We start from the raw sequence: 13,806 nt of genomic DNA on the forward strand, positions 1-13,806 counted from the left end.
GTACTGCACCGAATTTAGCGAGAGGGAGAGGAGAGAGGAGGGGAAAGGTGACAGGGTGAGCATGAGCTCATGCGAGTAAGAAGTGAGGATGAGAGGCGAGCGTGTTAGACTTTGGGGTTTGTGCGACTCAAGCAATGAGGGGACGATTGTCGCTGCAGGCGTTATATTGTGGCTAAATCAGGAGCACTACCCTACTAATTAAATGATTAATTGATTGATCAATTAATTAATCTATGCTGGTTAATTCGGAATGAGCGCGTATGTGCTTCCGAGGCGATAACTCGGGGCTTCTGTAGATTGCATACCGCTTCGTGATGCCGGCTTTGCATGTTAGTCTAGCAAGTCTAACTACAGTACGGAGTATTCAATTCGATTTGCTTTTTATTTTTTCTAGTTCTGCTTGTTTCCCGCCTTTTTGCTTACCAAGTACGAGTAGTAGTATCAACATTGATTATTGACAACTTAGACCAAACTCATTCTAGCGGCACCTTCCCCAGTCCTTGTTGTCCTCTTCTCTCTCCTTCTTCTCCTCAATCCTCGTGCATCAAACTATAGAGTCGCACGGCTAGTATTGGAATAGTCCTTTTTTTCTCCAATCCAGGGTCCTTTTTCGCTCCTCTTTGATGCGCATGCATGCTGCGGTTGGGTGGCACGAGCATGGAGTACAAGGCAAGAAGCAGTTCGCGCGGGGGGACGTGGTTAATCAGGTGAATAGCTCTACCTAACCCTTATTTTCTTCTTACCGTACGAATATGTGTCTCTTTTTTTCGCTCAATGGCGGAGCAAGTGGATTTGTGCCCACGGTGATGGCGCCTGAATGCACTTATGGGGTCGACGGGCCTGGAATCGGTAGGAATAGTACGTACCGCATGTATCTATACCTCCGCGAGTGTACCAAGACCTGTGCTAAGAAAATGGAAAATCCAAGACGCCAATTGGAAAGGGAAAGGCGGGAAAAATTCAAATAAGAAAAAAAATTTGAAGAAAATAGAGGGAGATGAAGTCAATGACGAAGCAAACGAGGCTGTGGGCATTGCCTCGCCTGATTTCCAAAAACGGGTGTTGTCTCAAAACCTTATCTCGATAGTAGCATTTCCTCCTTAGAGTTTCATTCATTTCATTTCAGCACTCTCTCGAGACATGCCAGATGCCGTTCCGCTACAGCGGCCGAGTTAAGTCTAAAATAAACACTGCCACCGTCCCGTGGGCTTGGCTACTTGGCCTACTTTCCGACTGCCGTCTTGGCGGCGGGCAAGTCGAATGAGATTCAGCGGGCCGTCTAAGCCAAGAGCTTTTTTCTTGGCTTTGTTGAATTTTTTTATTTTATCTTTTTTTTTTGTCTTGGTTCGTGAGCTGTTCCCGTGCTATGACATCAAATGTCAAAGGTGTTGTTTTCTTGGGTGTGGGGGGAAGTGTGTTGGGTGCGCGAACACGATGCTTGGTAGTCTTGGAAAATAGACTCCCTTACATGCAATCAGTTGAAAAAGTGTTATACATAGTAGAGTATTGACAGGTTTACTCCAGATTTCGCACCTGTCCCGTGGCAACGACATGTCATTGATTGACATGCCCATGGCTGTGGCATGATTCGTGCTGATGCTTACAGTCCCATCCCAAGGGTTTGTCGGCAGTTATCATTTCCAGGTTACCTATTTGCTTGTGATGCCTCGCTATTACCTACAAGCCTGGCCGGTAATAGATAGTATGACTAACTCAACCAAACTATTTGTACAGACATGCGCCATAGAAGCGGTATGCGTGCTCAAGACTCCGGGCAAGAAGCACCGAATGCAACATTGCTGGCGTGCCAAGGATGCTGGATTCTGGATCCGCGGGAGGCAGAGGATTAACAAAACTGACTCTGTGAGACCCCCGACAAACCATCATCATCATACATGACTTGGGCAGGGTCTGCAAACATTCCGAAGATGCTTGGCGCCTTCGTCCTGGAGGCTTCTATTGGTAGCACCGACCGACAGCCGCTGCTCTGTGTAGCCACTGGCCGTTGGAGCCATGTCGATGAGCACGGGTCCCTTTTTTTTTGGTTGTTCATGCTATCTTTTTCCTCTGTGCTGTGCTGTGCTGTCCATCCTTCTTGCGTATGCCGTCTGTGGCTCATCGGCGTGCCAGTCATACGGTATTGACAGCATATGACTACGAGTACAGTAATAGGGCACAGTACATGGACGCTACCTTAGCTGGTTGACGAGGACCCATCCTCAGGGCTGACTTGGTACCTGTACTTGCCAGGTATAATACGTGGAAACAAAGATTTGATGAGATTTATTCCGAACCCGAAAGCCCTGGGAGCTTCTGCTTTGGACCGTCAGCGCGGCTGAGTACCTTACAAACACCTGGCAATTACCGAGTGCTCAGTTCATGAAATGAGGCGGCCAAGACGGGACCCTGTTCCTGCGGTCAAGTCAATCCAGCAAATCTCATCGGATGCTAATAAAACATCCAGATCAACCTAATCTTACAATTTCTGTAGGGTAGCCCCCCCTTTGGGCTTGGCAAGAAGTGTGGACAGGCATTGGCGAGTGTGGCAGTACAAGCGCCAAGTACAGTACACAGTTGAGGCTTTGGTGGTAGAAAGACGAAGACGCTTGATTGCAAATGACAGTTGATTGATTGAGTGAAACCATGCAGCCATCAACATGCGATTTGGCCACTGTAATCCGATCCCGGCACCGCCCTGTGACGGTGCTGAAAGGTCTGGCGTCTGCTAACAAGTGACCATCTTACTAAGGACGTGGCTCAGAGCCGGCCTGGCTTCGTCATGCTTTGCAACGCCCTCCTCTCTCCTCTTCCTCCTCTCTCCTCCTCTCTTGGCTCGTCTTGCCTCAGCTCCCTCCCATGCCGTGTCCCGCTCCACCGGCAGCCACTGAGCGATTTGCAGCATCAGCATCAGCGCGAGCCTGTTCCAGCGAAAGTAGGTAAGCAGCAACAGGTGGTGAGATCTGATGGCGAGCACCGCAACAAGGAGTCCTGCCACCGTCACCTTGGCGCAAAGTTGTGCACTTGCTGTATCGGTACTTGGGGCGTGGCCGCCAATAACAGGCGACATGTACGAGTAGCGATACATGCAACATGCAGCCATGCAGCATCAATATCCATGGTTCCGTTGATCCAATTGATTGATGCAGATGCACGCGCGCAGACGAGCCAGGTTCGGCCCTGTCGCACTGCTGCTGGGCGCAAGTCAGTCCCCTAGAGCCTCTCCGTCGTGTGGCTTTAGTCCTGGTACCTGTACCGTACAGCCTGTACTCCGTACCGCACCCCGTGCAATTAATCAAATCATGGAACTGAAATCAAATCTCAATCTGGATGGAATCCTGCGGCTGCTTATTCCATATTACATTACATTACACGCTGCGGTACTTTGCCCGTGTTAGTAATTGATTGTTCGGGTTCGGGTACGTACACGCCCCGTGGCCCAGCCCTGGACGTCGTTGGCGGCCGCCAGCCAGCCAGCGCTGCCAGAGGTTCCCAAACGGGCAAGACCTGAGGTCCTTTTTTTCTTTTTTTCTTTTTTTCCCTTTTTTTCTTCCGCAGTCTTTTTTTGTTTGCCCAATTAAGATTTTTTTTTGTTTTAGCCCGCCTCGGCTTGTTCCTCTGTCTCTTCAGTGTTTCACACGCCCGCGCCGTCGCTGTATGGAACGCCCCTCCGCTCATCAAAGATGCTAGAGATGAGGGTAAAGAAAAGAGACCATGTCAGTTAATAATGGCGCATCGTATTGTTGACAGTTGGGTGACCTGGGGAGTACAGGATTCCTGATTCGTGACCTATGAACAAATAAACACACCACCAAATGCCCATCTGCACGAGGACGGTAGGTACTTGTCAATGCCTTGCTAACCGTGTTAGGCACTACCACCACAACGCTGGGTTGCCGTACATTTGGTCCTAGGCCATGCCATGTACTCCATGTCCTCCACACACGCATACCACATGGACTAGTAGTGGCATCACGCCGCTCTCCCCAGTCGACTGCTTTTTTTTCCATTGTGCGAATAAACAACTGCTTTGCGTCTAGCTCGGCGGAGCGTTGACGGTCAGGAAATGGTCCCCAAATAAAAAAAGAGGACCCGTGGGTGGAGGAGGGGAAATTTCTGGTCGTCCCGTCCTGTTCGGCGAGGACGCAAGTGTCTAAGCACGCGCGCGCGACATACTTGTACATACATTGATGACCTCGATGCTCATACGAGGCCACAGCACGAGGCTGCTGTTTGCATTTGCATTTGCAATCCAACCCAGCTCGATCCGATCCAATTCCATCAGTGATGCTGCAAAGCCGCAGTAGCCGCGAGTACGTGAGCGAAATGCTCAATTGCCACTGCCTAACCGCTCCCAAAGCACCGCATGGCTGGCCACAGGATGCTCAGCTGGAGGCATGAACCGAGCCTAGCCCGGCTTATGTACGAGCACAGGTTGGAATCCATCGTCCCTCTCCGCAGTTTTGCAGCACCAAGAAGGGCCATGCAACCACCTGCTGCCGTCGGCATACGTACGGGCAACAGTACCGGCAAGCAGCCTAGCCCCGGGCTAACTTGGGAAAACCCTGCCTGTGCCTGTACGAGAGTGTACTTGTAATTGCAACTGAGGATTCCGAGCCACTGCTAGCAGCAAACGTAAACGTCTCAGCGTTCCCACCAACCACGGATGGATCAATTGACGTCTGGTCGGTCTGGTCTGGTCTGGTCTCTCTCTCAGCGCTTTTGTCTCCAGTCCCCCCGACTGTTGGGGAGTCCAGTCAAATTCTGGTCTCATTTGCGGCGGCGCAGTTTCCAGCACCACTCACGGCCCCTACAGGTACATACAGTACCAAGTACAGGCGGCTGGCTGGTCCTAGAAGCACCCTCCATGCCTCGCAAGAAACCAGACGTGCATGTGCTTCAATCTTATCGATGCTTGCGCTGTGCTTGTACACTCCGCCAAGGCACGAGTACCTGCTCCCGTCCTTCTGTCGTAGCCGGTACATGGATAGCCTTTGCGGGTACGCCGTCGAGGTACTCGTGCACATGGAACTCAACTCCCCGTTGCAGCTACTCCCTACGGGTGCCGCTACAGGCGCGTGTGCAGCCCCCCCAGTGGTCGCGCCCGGGCTGCCAACCCGCCCCAAACCACTCCCTGCCCTCCGTAATACTCCGTACGCCTCCTGTACCGGTACTCGCCATGCCCGTACTGTACCAGCGCGGCTCTGTACCGTACTGTACTCTACCAGTCCACTCGTACCTCTGCTGGTGCTGCACTGCAATGCACAATACAGGTAGGTACAGTCCCCACCTCGACCCTACGAGTTTGACCTAAGGGACTTCGTCCAAGTCCGCCCTCACTAATGGCTGCAATCATATCCTGCTTTTTTCCCTTGCCATTTATTCCCTCTCGCTCGCCTCTTGCCTCCTCCCCTTGCCCCCTTTTGTCTTTGTTCTCTTATTCCATCTTACTGGCATTGTCAAATTCATCTTTAATCATTTCTCGTTCTTCTTTTTTTCTTTTTCTTTTTTGCTTTTATCCTCACCTCTCCCCCCTCATCTCCTCATCTGAATTGGCCCTCTTACCTCGCAATCGCAATCGCAATCGTCTTCAGCCTCCACCCGCCGGCGTCTGAGCTGGACCGTCCGTCTTCGTCTCGGCCAGCTGCGACTATTGCTGTCAATTTTTTTTTTTCCAACAGGGCGTGTGTGTGAGCTTTAGTGTCTGTGTGTCTGGTTATAGGCACTTCGAGGCGCCCAGCTCCACCCCTCTAGTTGACGGGCCCTTTTGCACTTATACCGCACGCCACTGCCACCACACAACTTTTTACTGGGACAACTCAGCCCGGCGGCACTTTTTTTCGGGTCTTTTTTCGTGCCTTTTTCCTGCTGCCATTGGGGTCAAAACTCCCAACTCGGAACTTTCCAGCAGCAAAACAAACCTCCAAACAACACATATCAAGTCCGCCCAAAAGCATCGCCCCGGTTTGCTGGCCCTACGACACCCTCATCCCTGCTGGGCATCTGCCGCCTTTAGGCGTTTGTCCTCCGTCTCAAAAAAACCGCCCCCCACGCAATTGCATGTGTCGCCTGTGCGTTTGCCCAGTCTCGATCTGACGCTGCAAACACCCCTCCTCGATTTCCCTGCTCCAAGCGCCGCCTAGGCACAGCGACCGACACCCTCGAACTTGTTGCGTCACAGCATTCACTACCCTAGAGCTCGGGCGCAGATCCGACAGCGAACTCTTGTTGAGCTTGATCGCTCTTCATTTTCCCCTACTTATACGGCCTCTTTGCCTCGCATTAGCTTTTGTCGCACAAGATCGTCACTTTCACCCATTTTACCTGCTCCGGAACCAGCTTCCGCCGCCGACGCAATCCTCCAGGCTCCCTCCATACACCACCAAGCTCCGTGCAGCATCCCGGTCTTTGCCACCGGATCAAGCAACGTCGGTTCGCTACCTGCTCGCCTATAAACGCTCGACTGGCCTGCATCCTCGACCGAATACTACCTCGTCGATAACCTCACACTTACGGCTAGGCGCTTCCCAAGCCGTCAAACATGCCTTCCGCTCCAAACGAGTCAAAACCGAGCTCCGCTCAAAGCTCAAAACCTTCGTCCATCAAGTCATCGCATGAGGGAGGAAAGAGGTCGCCGACCCTGGCCTCGCAGAATGGATCTGAGAGGCTCTCTCCCTCGCCCAGCGAGACTCAGCTGAAGCCTCTCCCCGAGAAGGCCTCGGTCAAGGATCGTCTTTCTCGCATGTTCTCTACCAAGGACGTTACAAAGGTCGCCGCCAATGGCAGCGAGTCGGGCTCTCGCTCCCGTGGTCCCTCAGTTAGTGGTGCTTCCACTCCAGTGCCGCGGAAAGAATCAATAGAAAAGCCCGCCGAAAAGCTCCCGGCCGCGAAACCGAAAGAACCCGTTAAGCCCAAGGAAACGTCAGGTCGCTTCACCGCCATCGCCGAAGCCCAGGGCGGACATGAGCACTTCCTGAGATCTAGCCGAAGACAGGAGAAGCTGTCCGACATGTGGCGGAGCATCATCGGAAAGAAACAAGAACCCCCGCCAGAGAACGATCTTTCGCTCGTCTCCAACTGGGTCGACTCTCTTCGTCAAGAGAAAGAAGAGCTCGTTGACAAGAAGGGCGGGCCCCACGCCACCTCGACCCTGGTGGAGAAGTACGGCAAGTGCCAAGAAATCGTCGGCCGAGGCGCCTTTGGCATCGTCAGGATATCTCACAAAAAGGTTGGCAGCAGCGGCGAGAAGCTGTTCGCAGTCAAGGAGTTCCGCCGACGGCCTGACGAGTCGGAGAAGAAGTACAGCAAGCGCCTTACGGCCGAGTTCTGCATCTCGTCTTCCCTGCGCCACCCCAATGTCATCCACACTCTCGACCTACTCAAGGACGCCAAGGGCGACTACTGCGAGGTCATGGAGTTCTGTGCTGGCGGCGACCTGTACACTCTCATCCTGTCGAGTGGCAAGCTGGAGGTCCAAGAGGCCGACTGCTTCTTCAAGCAGATGATGAGGGGCGTCGAGTACCTCCACGAGATGGGCGTTGCCCACCGCGACCTCAAGCCCGAGAATCTGCTGCTCACCACGCGCGGCGCCCTGAAGATTACCGATTTTGGCAACGGCGAGTGCTTCCGCATGGCCTGGGAGACGGATGCCCACATGGTCTCTGGCCTTTGCGGATCGGCCCCTTACATCGCTCCCGAGGAGTACACCGACAAGGAATTTGACGCCCGCGCCGTCGACGTTTGGGCCTGCGGTGTCATCTATATGGCCATGCGCACCGGAAGACACCTATGGCGTGTCGCCAAGAAGGATGACGACGAGTTTTACTTCCGCTACCTGGAGGGTCGCCGCGATGAAGAGGGCTACGGCCCCATCGAGTCATTACACAGGGTATGGTGGCCTCTTGATAATACTTCTTTTTGACCTGAATTTCCATTGACACATCTACAGGCTCGTTGTCGCAACGTCATTTACTCCGTGTTAGATCCTCATCCGACACGTCGTCTCACGGCGGCTCAGGTCCTGAAATCTGAGTGGGTTCGTGAGATCAAACTTTGCAAGGCCGGTGAAGAAGGCCTATGAAAGAAGAACCGCGACTCGTGCAGTACACGACAGAACGCTCTGCCTGACAGCGATGGCACCTTGTGGCTCCGGGATTTCCTCTCCCTCATCTTCCCCTGGATGCCACCCCATCGCTTAATTATCTCTCCCCTTTAGCAGGCAGAGCTAAACAGCATGGAATGACGAAACATGACCCAACGAAAAGAAAAAACTTTTAATGATTTCATGTGGCGAAGGTAAAAATACCCCTCGGAATTGGCAACTGAATACTTGTTCTCTTCATTTTTACATTTCTCTTCAACTCTGGCGAATGCATTTGTGTGTGCCTGTCATATTTTTGTAACATGGCGGGCTTAAGACGGCACACTCGCTTTTACCCCTTTTTTCACTTCTACTTTTTCATTTTTATAATCATTTGGCGATTTTGGATTACGAGGCTCGCCCCATATCTTCTTGTATTCCGCTTTCATTCTGTATACACAACCAAGCTTTGGCGTTTGGCGAATTGGCCGAGAGGCGATCTGTACAGCAAAAGAAGAAAAAAATTCCAGAAAGAAATTCTCTTTACTCCCCGCGTATAGCGGATCATGTGTTGTTGGTTTGGACCACGGGTCAGCAGTGGGCAAACGGAAAAAGGCCCCCGGACCCTCCCTTTTCTTATATCTTGTCTGGCGCACGCGGGCTTTGTTACGCCCTGATACAACTTTTTTACAGCAACAAAGAGGGGTGGCGGCATCGGCGTACGAGCTACAATATACTGGAGCAAGAGGGAGGAGGCGAACAAGGAAACGGGATGGGCTGGGCTGGATTGGATTGGCGTCGGGCATTTTGGGAACGGGAGAGGCTCTCTCGTACTTTAAGTTGGGTGGATCACGGGCCGCCTGCATTTGGACATTTTTTCATCTTTTTTGAATTGTTTGGACAACAAGAGAAAGGGAGAGAAACAAACGGAAAGCGGGAGTTTTTCGAGTAGCTGTGTTTTTTTGGGCAGAAATTGCTCTGCGAACTTTTTGTCTGCGATGTCGGCTTGCTATTTTGTCGCGTAGTGCGGCTAGATGAAATGCCAAATCAAATCTCTTGTGCTTGGCCTCTTGCTTTTTGTGTCTTTGCTTTGCCTGCTTTGTTGCCTCCTTTTTGCTTTCAGCCGGTGTTTCTTGGCCTCTGCCGGCTGACCCCTTGCGTTCTTGTTTCATGATCAACAGACAGACAGCCAGCCAGCCAGCCCCCGTTCTTGAGACTCATCTCCAACAAAAGAACTAGGAAGAGTGTGAGTGAGAGATATATAGAAATGACGTGCGTGGCTGATAGTCGTTTGCATTCTCATTACCCAAGCATCAGACCCTATTTTGCCTGATATCTTCATCTCAACGGCCCCCATTTCTTCACCGACTGTTTTGGGTTTCTTCCTTCGTTTTTCTTTTTTTCTTTTCTGTCATGTGTGTTTTTAATATGGATCTCATTAGGATCATCTCATCTAAGGTAGTATTCCTACACCACTTTTACGACGATCAGGCTCTTGTGGTCAATCACGGCTTATGTTACAGTACCCAACTGCTGATCTTTTATATAAAAGTAGCGTAAGTAAGGCAGTAAGTACATGCATGCATACATCGCCGCTACTGGATATCAGGCATGAACAAATCCCCAAACTTCAATCCTCTCAAAGAAACAACGCCAAAGAGAGGTGCCGACTAACAAACCAGCCCGAAAAATGATATCATAGCTTCAATTGCCATAATAGCAACAAAAGACTTGGGCACCAAAAAGACTGCTCGTGATGCCCTCCTCCCCCAACACTAACAAAGATCCGGTGACGTACCGTTAGAACAAAAAAACGGCCCCCAGATACATTCTCAAACTCCAATGAGGCAGTTAGTTCGAAGAAGCTTCTCCGCATTCTAAATTACTAATCCCCCGGGCGGCAAGTTGAAACGAATGAGCTGAAAATGATTTAGTTGCGGGCTAAATTCATTCAAAAGTCAGGTGGTATGGAATGATGAAGCCACTTGGTCACGAGAGCGATTCCGGAATACGGAATTAAATGGAAAATGTACAGGTATGTACTTTAAACAACTGCTTTGTATTTCTTCCCCTCCTCCTCTCTTTGCGTCTCTCGACGCAATTTGAATTACAAGCATCCAAGTGCTCTTTTGCTATGCTCTTTGGCAAACAACTAGCTACTTCAAACGCCCATTAAACCAGCACAGATGGTACGCCCGCAAATATCAAAACGAAGACGATAATGAATCGAGGAAAATAAAAAGACGATAATAGGGAGAGAGACTGCAAAGCGTCTCGTATATCGATTCATCACTTCCTCCCAAATGCAGAGTCGACAAGGTTTCCCCCAAAAATATCAACACATCCAACGCCAGATGAATTCCCTTTCAAAATTAATCCATCTCCTTCCCCTTCCCATATACCACATTGCCCCTGAGCCGCGCACTACTTGTGTGCGTGTGCGTGTGTATGGGCAGTTAGACACCTCCTTTTCCCTCCCCTCCTGTTGCCAAAAAACGTAGATATGTATCGTAGAAATAAGTATAACACACAAAGTGGGAGTGGCTACCCTTCCAATTCCCTCTCTGTACGTGGCGTAGCTTTCATCGCAGCTCGCCCAGCTAGATCAAGGATGAAGTGAAGAGATATCGTAATGTTTGAGCTTCAATGTTGCCAGCCCCGGCCCTCCTCGAAAATGAAGGCCAGGGAGAGGATTTGGCCCTCCCAACAAGAAGCACCGATAGACAGATGAAAACGTGCAAGGAAATAAAAGTCATCCAGAGGACGAGGAAGAAGGCACAAAGGAAATCCTTCACGAGCTTCTCCGAGAGAAATGATATCGTTTCACCGTGACATAAATCCAAGCCCTGTCCCACTTCGCCCTGTCATGTACACATTGCAGGGCGGAAAGCTTTAAACAACACCAGCATTAAACGGCTAAATACGTGGCCAGCCAGAGCCTTTTGATGGGTGAGTTGCACATCCGCCCGGTTTGAAGAGCATTGGCTTGATCCTTTATGAATGGAACAGATCCCAGGCTCTGGCACACAGCTGTAAGAATTCTTCCTTCTTGGCCCGCTGCGTTTCGGGGCTGTCACGGCCAGCACCAAAGGGACCACGCCGGGTTGGGGCAGGGCCATAGCCCAATGGGGGGCTGCTGCCTTCCTCATATTCGGCGCGTGTTCGCCTTCGGCTTGTGCTTCGATGGGCCTCGGGATTACGGTTTCCGCCAGCAACAGGAGAGGGGGGCGTCGGAGGCTGATGACCGCCGTAGTGGACGAGTCTAGGTAGTAATTCTGGTCGTCCACCGGCCAATTCATGCTGAGCCTCTTCTGCGGACTTGTACTCTCTCAAGCGACCAGACGTTGGCGGTTGGTGAGCCGGAGGGAGGCCAGGGGACAACTGAGGCCGTGAGGCTGCGTGGCTGGGGTAAAGGGCGGAGGTGTGTGGTCCATTATCCGGATGAGCTGAGAGGTTCTGGCCAAAGACATCGCTGATGGGAGGCAGCCGATTTGTGGTCTGGTGGGCATGAACATGGTGGATGTGGGAAGTGCTTGAAAGGTTAGAAGCCTGGTTATGTACTTGTCTTGAAGGTGGCATATGTTGTCCAGTGAAGCTGCGGCCAAGGGGTGCGGATTGAATCACTCTTTCGTTTGCAAACTGCTGATGTGAGGGCGCAACAATTGAGAGCCCGGGGGGCGCCTTGTTTCTACGAGACATGCCTGGTGTCTTGGCGGCGAAGGGTGATTCCTTTTCCTTTTCAGATGGGCCATCTCCCTTGGCAGATTGCTGCAGCTGCAGTCTTGCTTCGATGAGGCTTCGTTGCTGCTCCCGAACCGTCATGCTTCGCTGAAGTTGTTCTTTCATCACAGGATCCTGTGTCATAAAGCCCGGGGAAAGACAGGCGATGCCGACTTCTTGGATTCCCAGTCCGTCGCGCGCCGTCATTGGATGGGCTGAGGAGGGATTAGATCCAGCCAAGGTGTTCTTGGACAAATCCAACCGTCTGGGCCGGGGCCTTGATGCTGATGCTGTTGCGGGCAGACCAGGCGAGACTGGCTCTTTCTTAACAATGATCTTAGGGTGGCTGGCATCTTTTCGAGATCTGTAGTGGCAACCAAATTTGTCAGCAAGATGGACTTTGGTCGCGCTGTAGTGAAAAAGATCAAGCGTCACTGCGTAGGACGACAGGAACTTACGCGTTGGGAGAAGATTTGCTTGTGGTAGCATTATCAGACTTCGGGCTGCCGCTGCTGGACGGCTGGGCCACAGTTGATGCGCCTGGGAGTTGACTCCTTGGCTGTGAAGGCACCGCGTTTCGCGCAGGTGGCGATGTAGAAGTCGAAGGAGCTGAGCGTTCGGTAGCAAAGGTACTCCTTTCATGAGGGGCCGGCGAAGGGGCCATGGCAATCGCTGTGCTCATAATGGCGGTATTTTTGAGAGATGCAATTATGCGAAGAGATTATGCTGTATGATATGGACAAAGGAAGCCGAGCTGGATCAGCCAACGGCGCGGGCGCAGAGCGTGCGAACGTCGCTCGAGGCAATTATCGTCCGGTTCACGGCGCGACTGAAGAAACCGGGCGAAAGATTCGAAAATGGGAGCCTGAACTACCCCCAAAACCAACAGAGCCCAATTTGAACTTCCCCTCCACCGAAAGGTTATGTTTCGTGATTCTTTTGTTGGTCGCTAGCGCTCAGAGAGAGAAAATAAAAAGAAAGCGACTCGGTCGTATGTTTCTCAAAGTCGATGGTTGGCTTGTAAGAAAGAAAAAAAGAATGCTGAATGCTCGCCCTGCCTTGTATGCGCAGCAACGAGGACCTTGAAAAAAGGCTGGCGAGAGAGGGAGAAAAAGGCCAAGTTGGGGGGAAAGGCGAATGCGTTTCAGGAGACTGGCGATTCGAGATGTGGTTTGGCCGAATATAATGCGATCGGGGAGCAAGTACGGAGTACTTCGTATTTAGGACCCGGTAAGCCAAGCACGGGCGATTGGAGCTGGAGGAATTTTTGTGACGCTGGTATTGTGTACACGCACAAGCGCCCGTAGGTCCAGAACGTTAATGCAGATGCATACACCCACGCACCACGCGCGCACACCAGGGGTTGCCGAGGGCGGTTCCGGGGCTTTATTGGCGAATGGGACGGAGGCGTTCCAGTGCTTTTACAGGCACACTTTGCGATGGATGAGGAGAGCAGACGGGCGTCGGCGAGTTGGGGCGGGTCTGCGAGAAGGAGAAGAAAGTTCAGGTTATGAGCAGCCTGATGTGTTTCTGCTGTATCAAAGGACTGAGGAGCAATATAAAAGGCGGAATATGAAGAGCAAACGGACAGCAGCAGGGGAAAAAGAACAAGACAAGAGTCGGACGGCGGGAGGGGCAGGCGCCGTTTGTTTTATTTGGCCCGCGCAAACGCATGAATCGGTCGGTAATACCTACGCCTGGTCTGAATAGCCTCCCGCAGGCCTGAATGAAAGGGGCCCCCAGGTTCGTCACAGAGGGAGGGGAAGTGACACGGATGCCGGACAGCTTCTCAGCAGCTTGTGAAGCGATGGATGGGAGATGATGGATCGAAAACAGCATGGGGGGGGGGCGTGTCTGAGGAAGACTTCACGAGACGTCTCAGCGGATGCCAGTCACGCTGGGCGGTAGCTGCCATTTAGAGGCAGCACGAGTTAGCAGGTGTCAGAGCCTGAAATCGAGCGCTGAAGCCGCTACAGCCCGCTGCAAGCATCAGGCACAGCGCTGACAGC

At 51.9% G+C, this 13,806-nt stretch overlaps 4 protein-coding genes across 4 annotated transcripts; 2 read left to right on the top strand and 2 right to left on the bottom strand.

Annotated features, from left to right (window-relative positions):
* Positions 1–2,365: 2,365 nt before the first annotated feature.
* Positions 2,366–3,383, top strand: V8C40DRAFT_235554 (uncharacterized protein). The gene is made up of 3 exons (XM_083213870.1): positions 2,366–2,406; positions 2,481–3,188; positions 3,248–3,383. The coding sequence occupies exons 2-3, from the start codon at positions 2,780–2,782 to the stop codon at positions 3,307–3,309; spliced, it is 471 nt and encodes a 156-aa protein (XP_083077013.1). The 5' UTR covers positions 2,366–2,406; positions 2,481–2,779; the 3' UTR covers positions 3,310–3,383.
* Positions 3,384–6,075: 2,692 nt separating this feature from the next.
* V8C40DRAFT_141053 (kinase domain-containing protein) lies at positions 6,076–8,243 on the top strand. The gene is made up of 2 exons (XM_083211204.1): positions 6,076–7,885; positions 7,946–8,243. Exons 1-2 carry the CDS (start codon positions 6,539–6,541, stop codon positions 8,075–8,077), a joined length of 1,479 nt encoding a protein of 492 aa, XP_083077014.1. The 5' UTR covers positions 6,076–6,538; the 3' UTR covers positions 8,078–8,243.
* Positions 8,179–9,097, bottom strand: V8C40DRAFT_141059 (uncharacterized protein). The gene is made up of 2 exons (XM_083211205.1): positions 8,422–9,097; positions 8,179–8,357 (listed from the first exon to the last, which is right to left on the bottom strand). Exons 1-2 carry the CDS (start codon positions 8,941–8,943, stop codon positions 8,280–8,282), a joined length of 600 nt encoding a protein of 199 aa, XP_083077015.1. The 5' UTR covers positions 8,944–9,097; the 3' UTR covers positions 8,179–8,279.
* A 1,855-nt stretch (positions 9,098–10,952) lies between these two features.
* V8C40DRAFT_141069 (uncharacterized protein) lies at positions 10,953–12,798 on the bottom strand. The gene is made up of 2 exons (XM_083211206.1): positions 12,256–12,798; positions 10,953–12,161 (listed from the first exon to the last, which is right to left on the bottom strand). The coding sequence occupies exons 1-2, from the start codon at positions 12,477–12,479 to the stop codon at positions 11,072–11,074; spliced, it is 1,314 nt and encodes a 437-aa protein (XP_083077016.1). The 5' UTR covers positions 12,480–12,798; the 3' UTR covers positions 10,953–11,071.
* Between the last annotated feature and the right edge of the window lie 1,008 nt (positions 12,799–13,806).

Source organism: Trichoderma camerunense (genome assembly GCF_050948025.1).
Source record: "Trichoderma camerunense strain CBS 138272 chromosome Unknown V8C40scaffold_3, whole genome shotgun sequence".
Classification (NCBI taxonomy): Eukaryota; Fungi; Ascomycota; class Sordariomycetes; order Hypocreales; family Hypocreaceae; genus Trichoderma; species Trichoderma camerunense.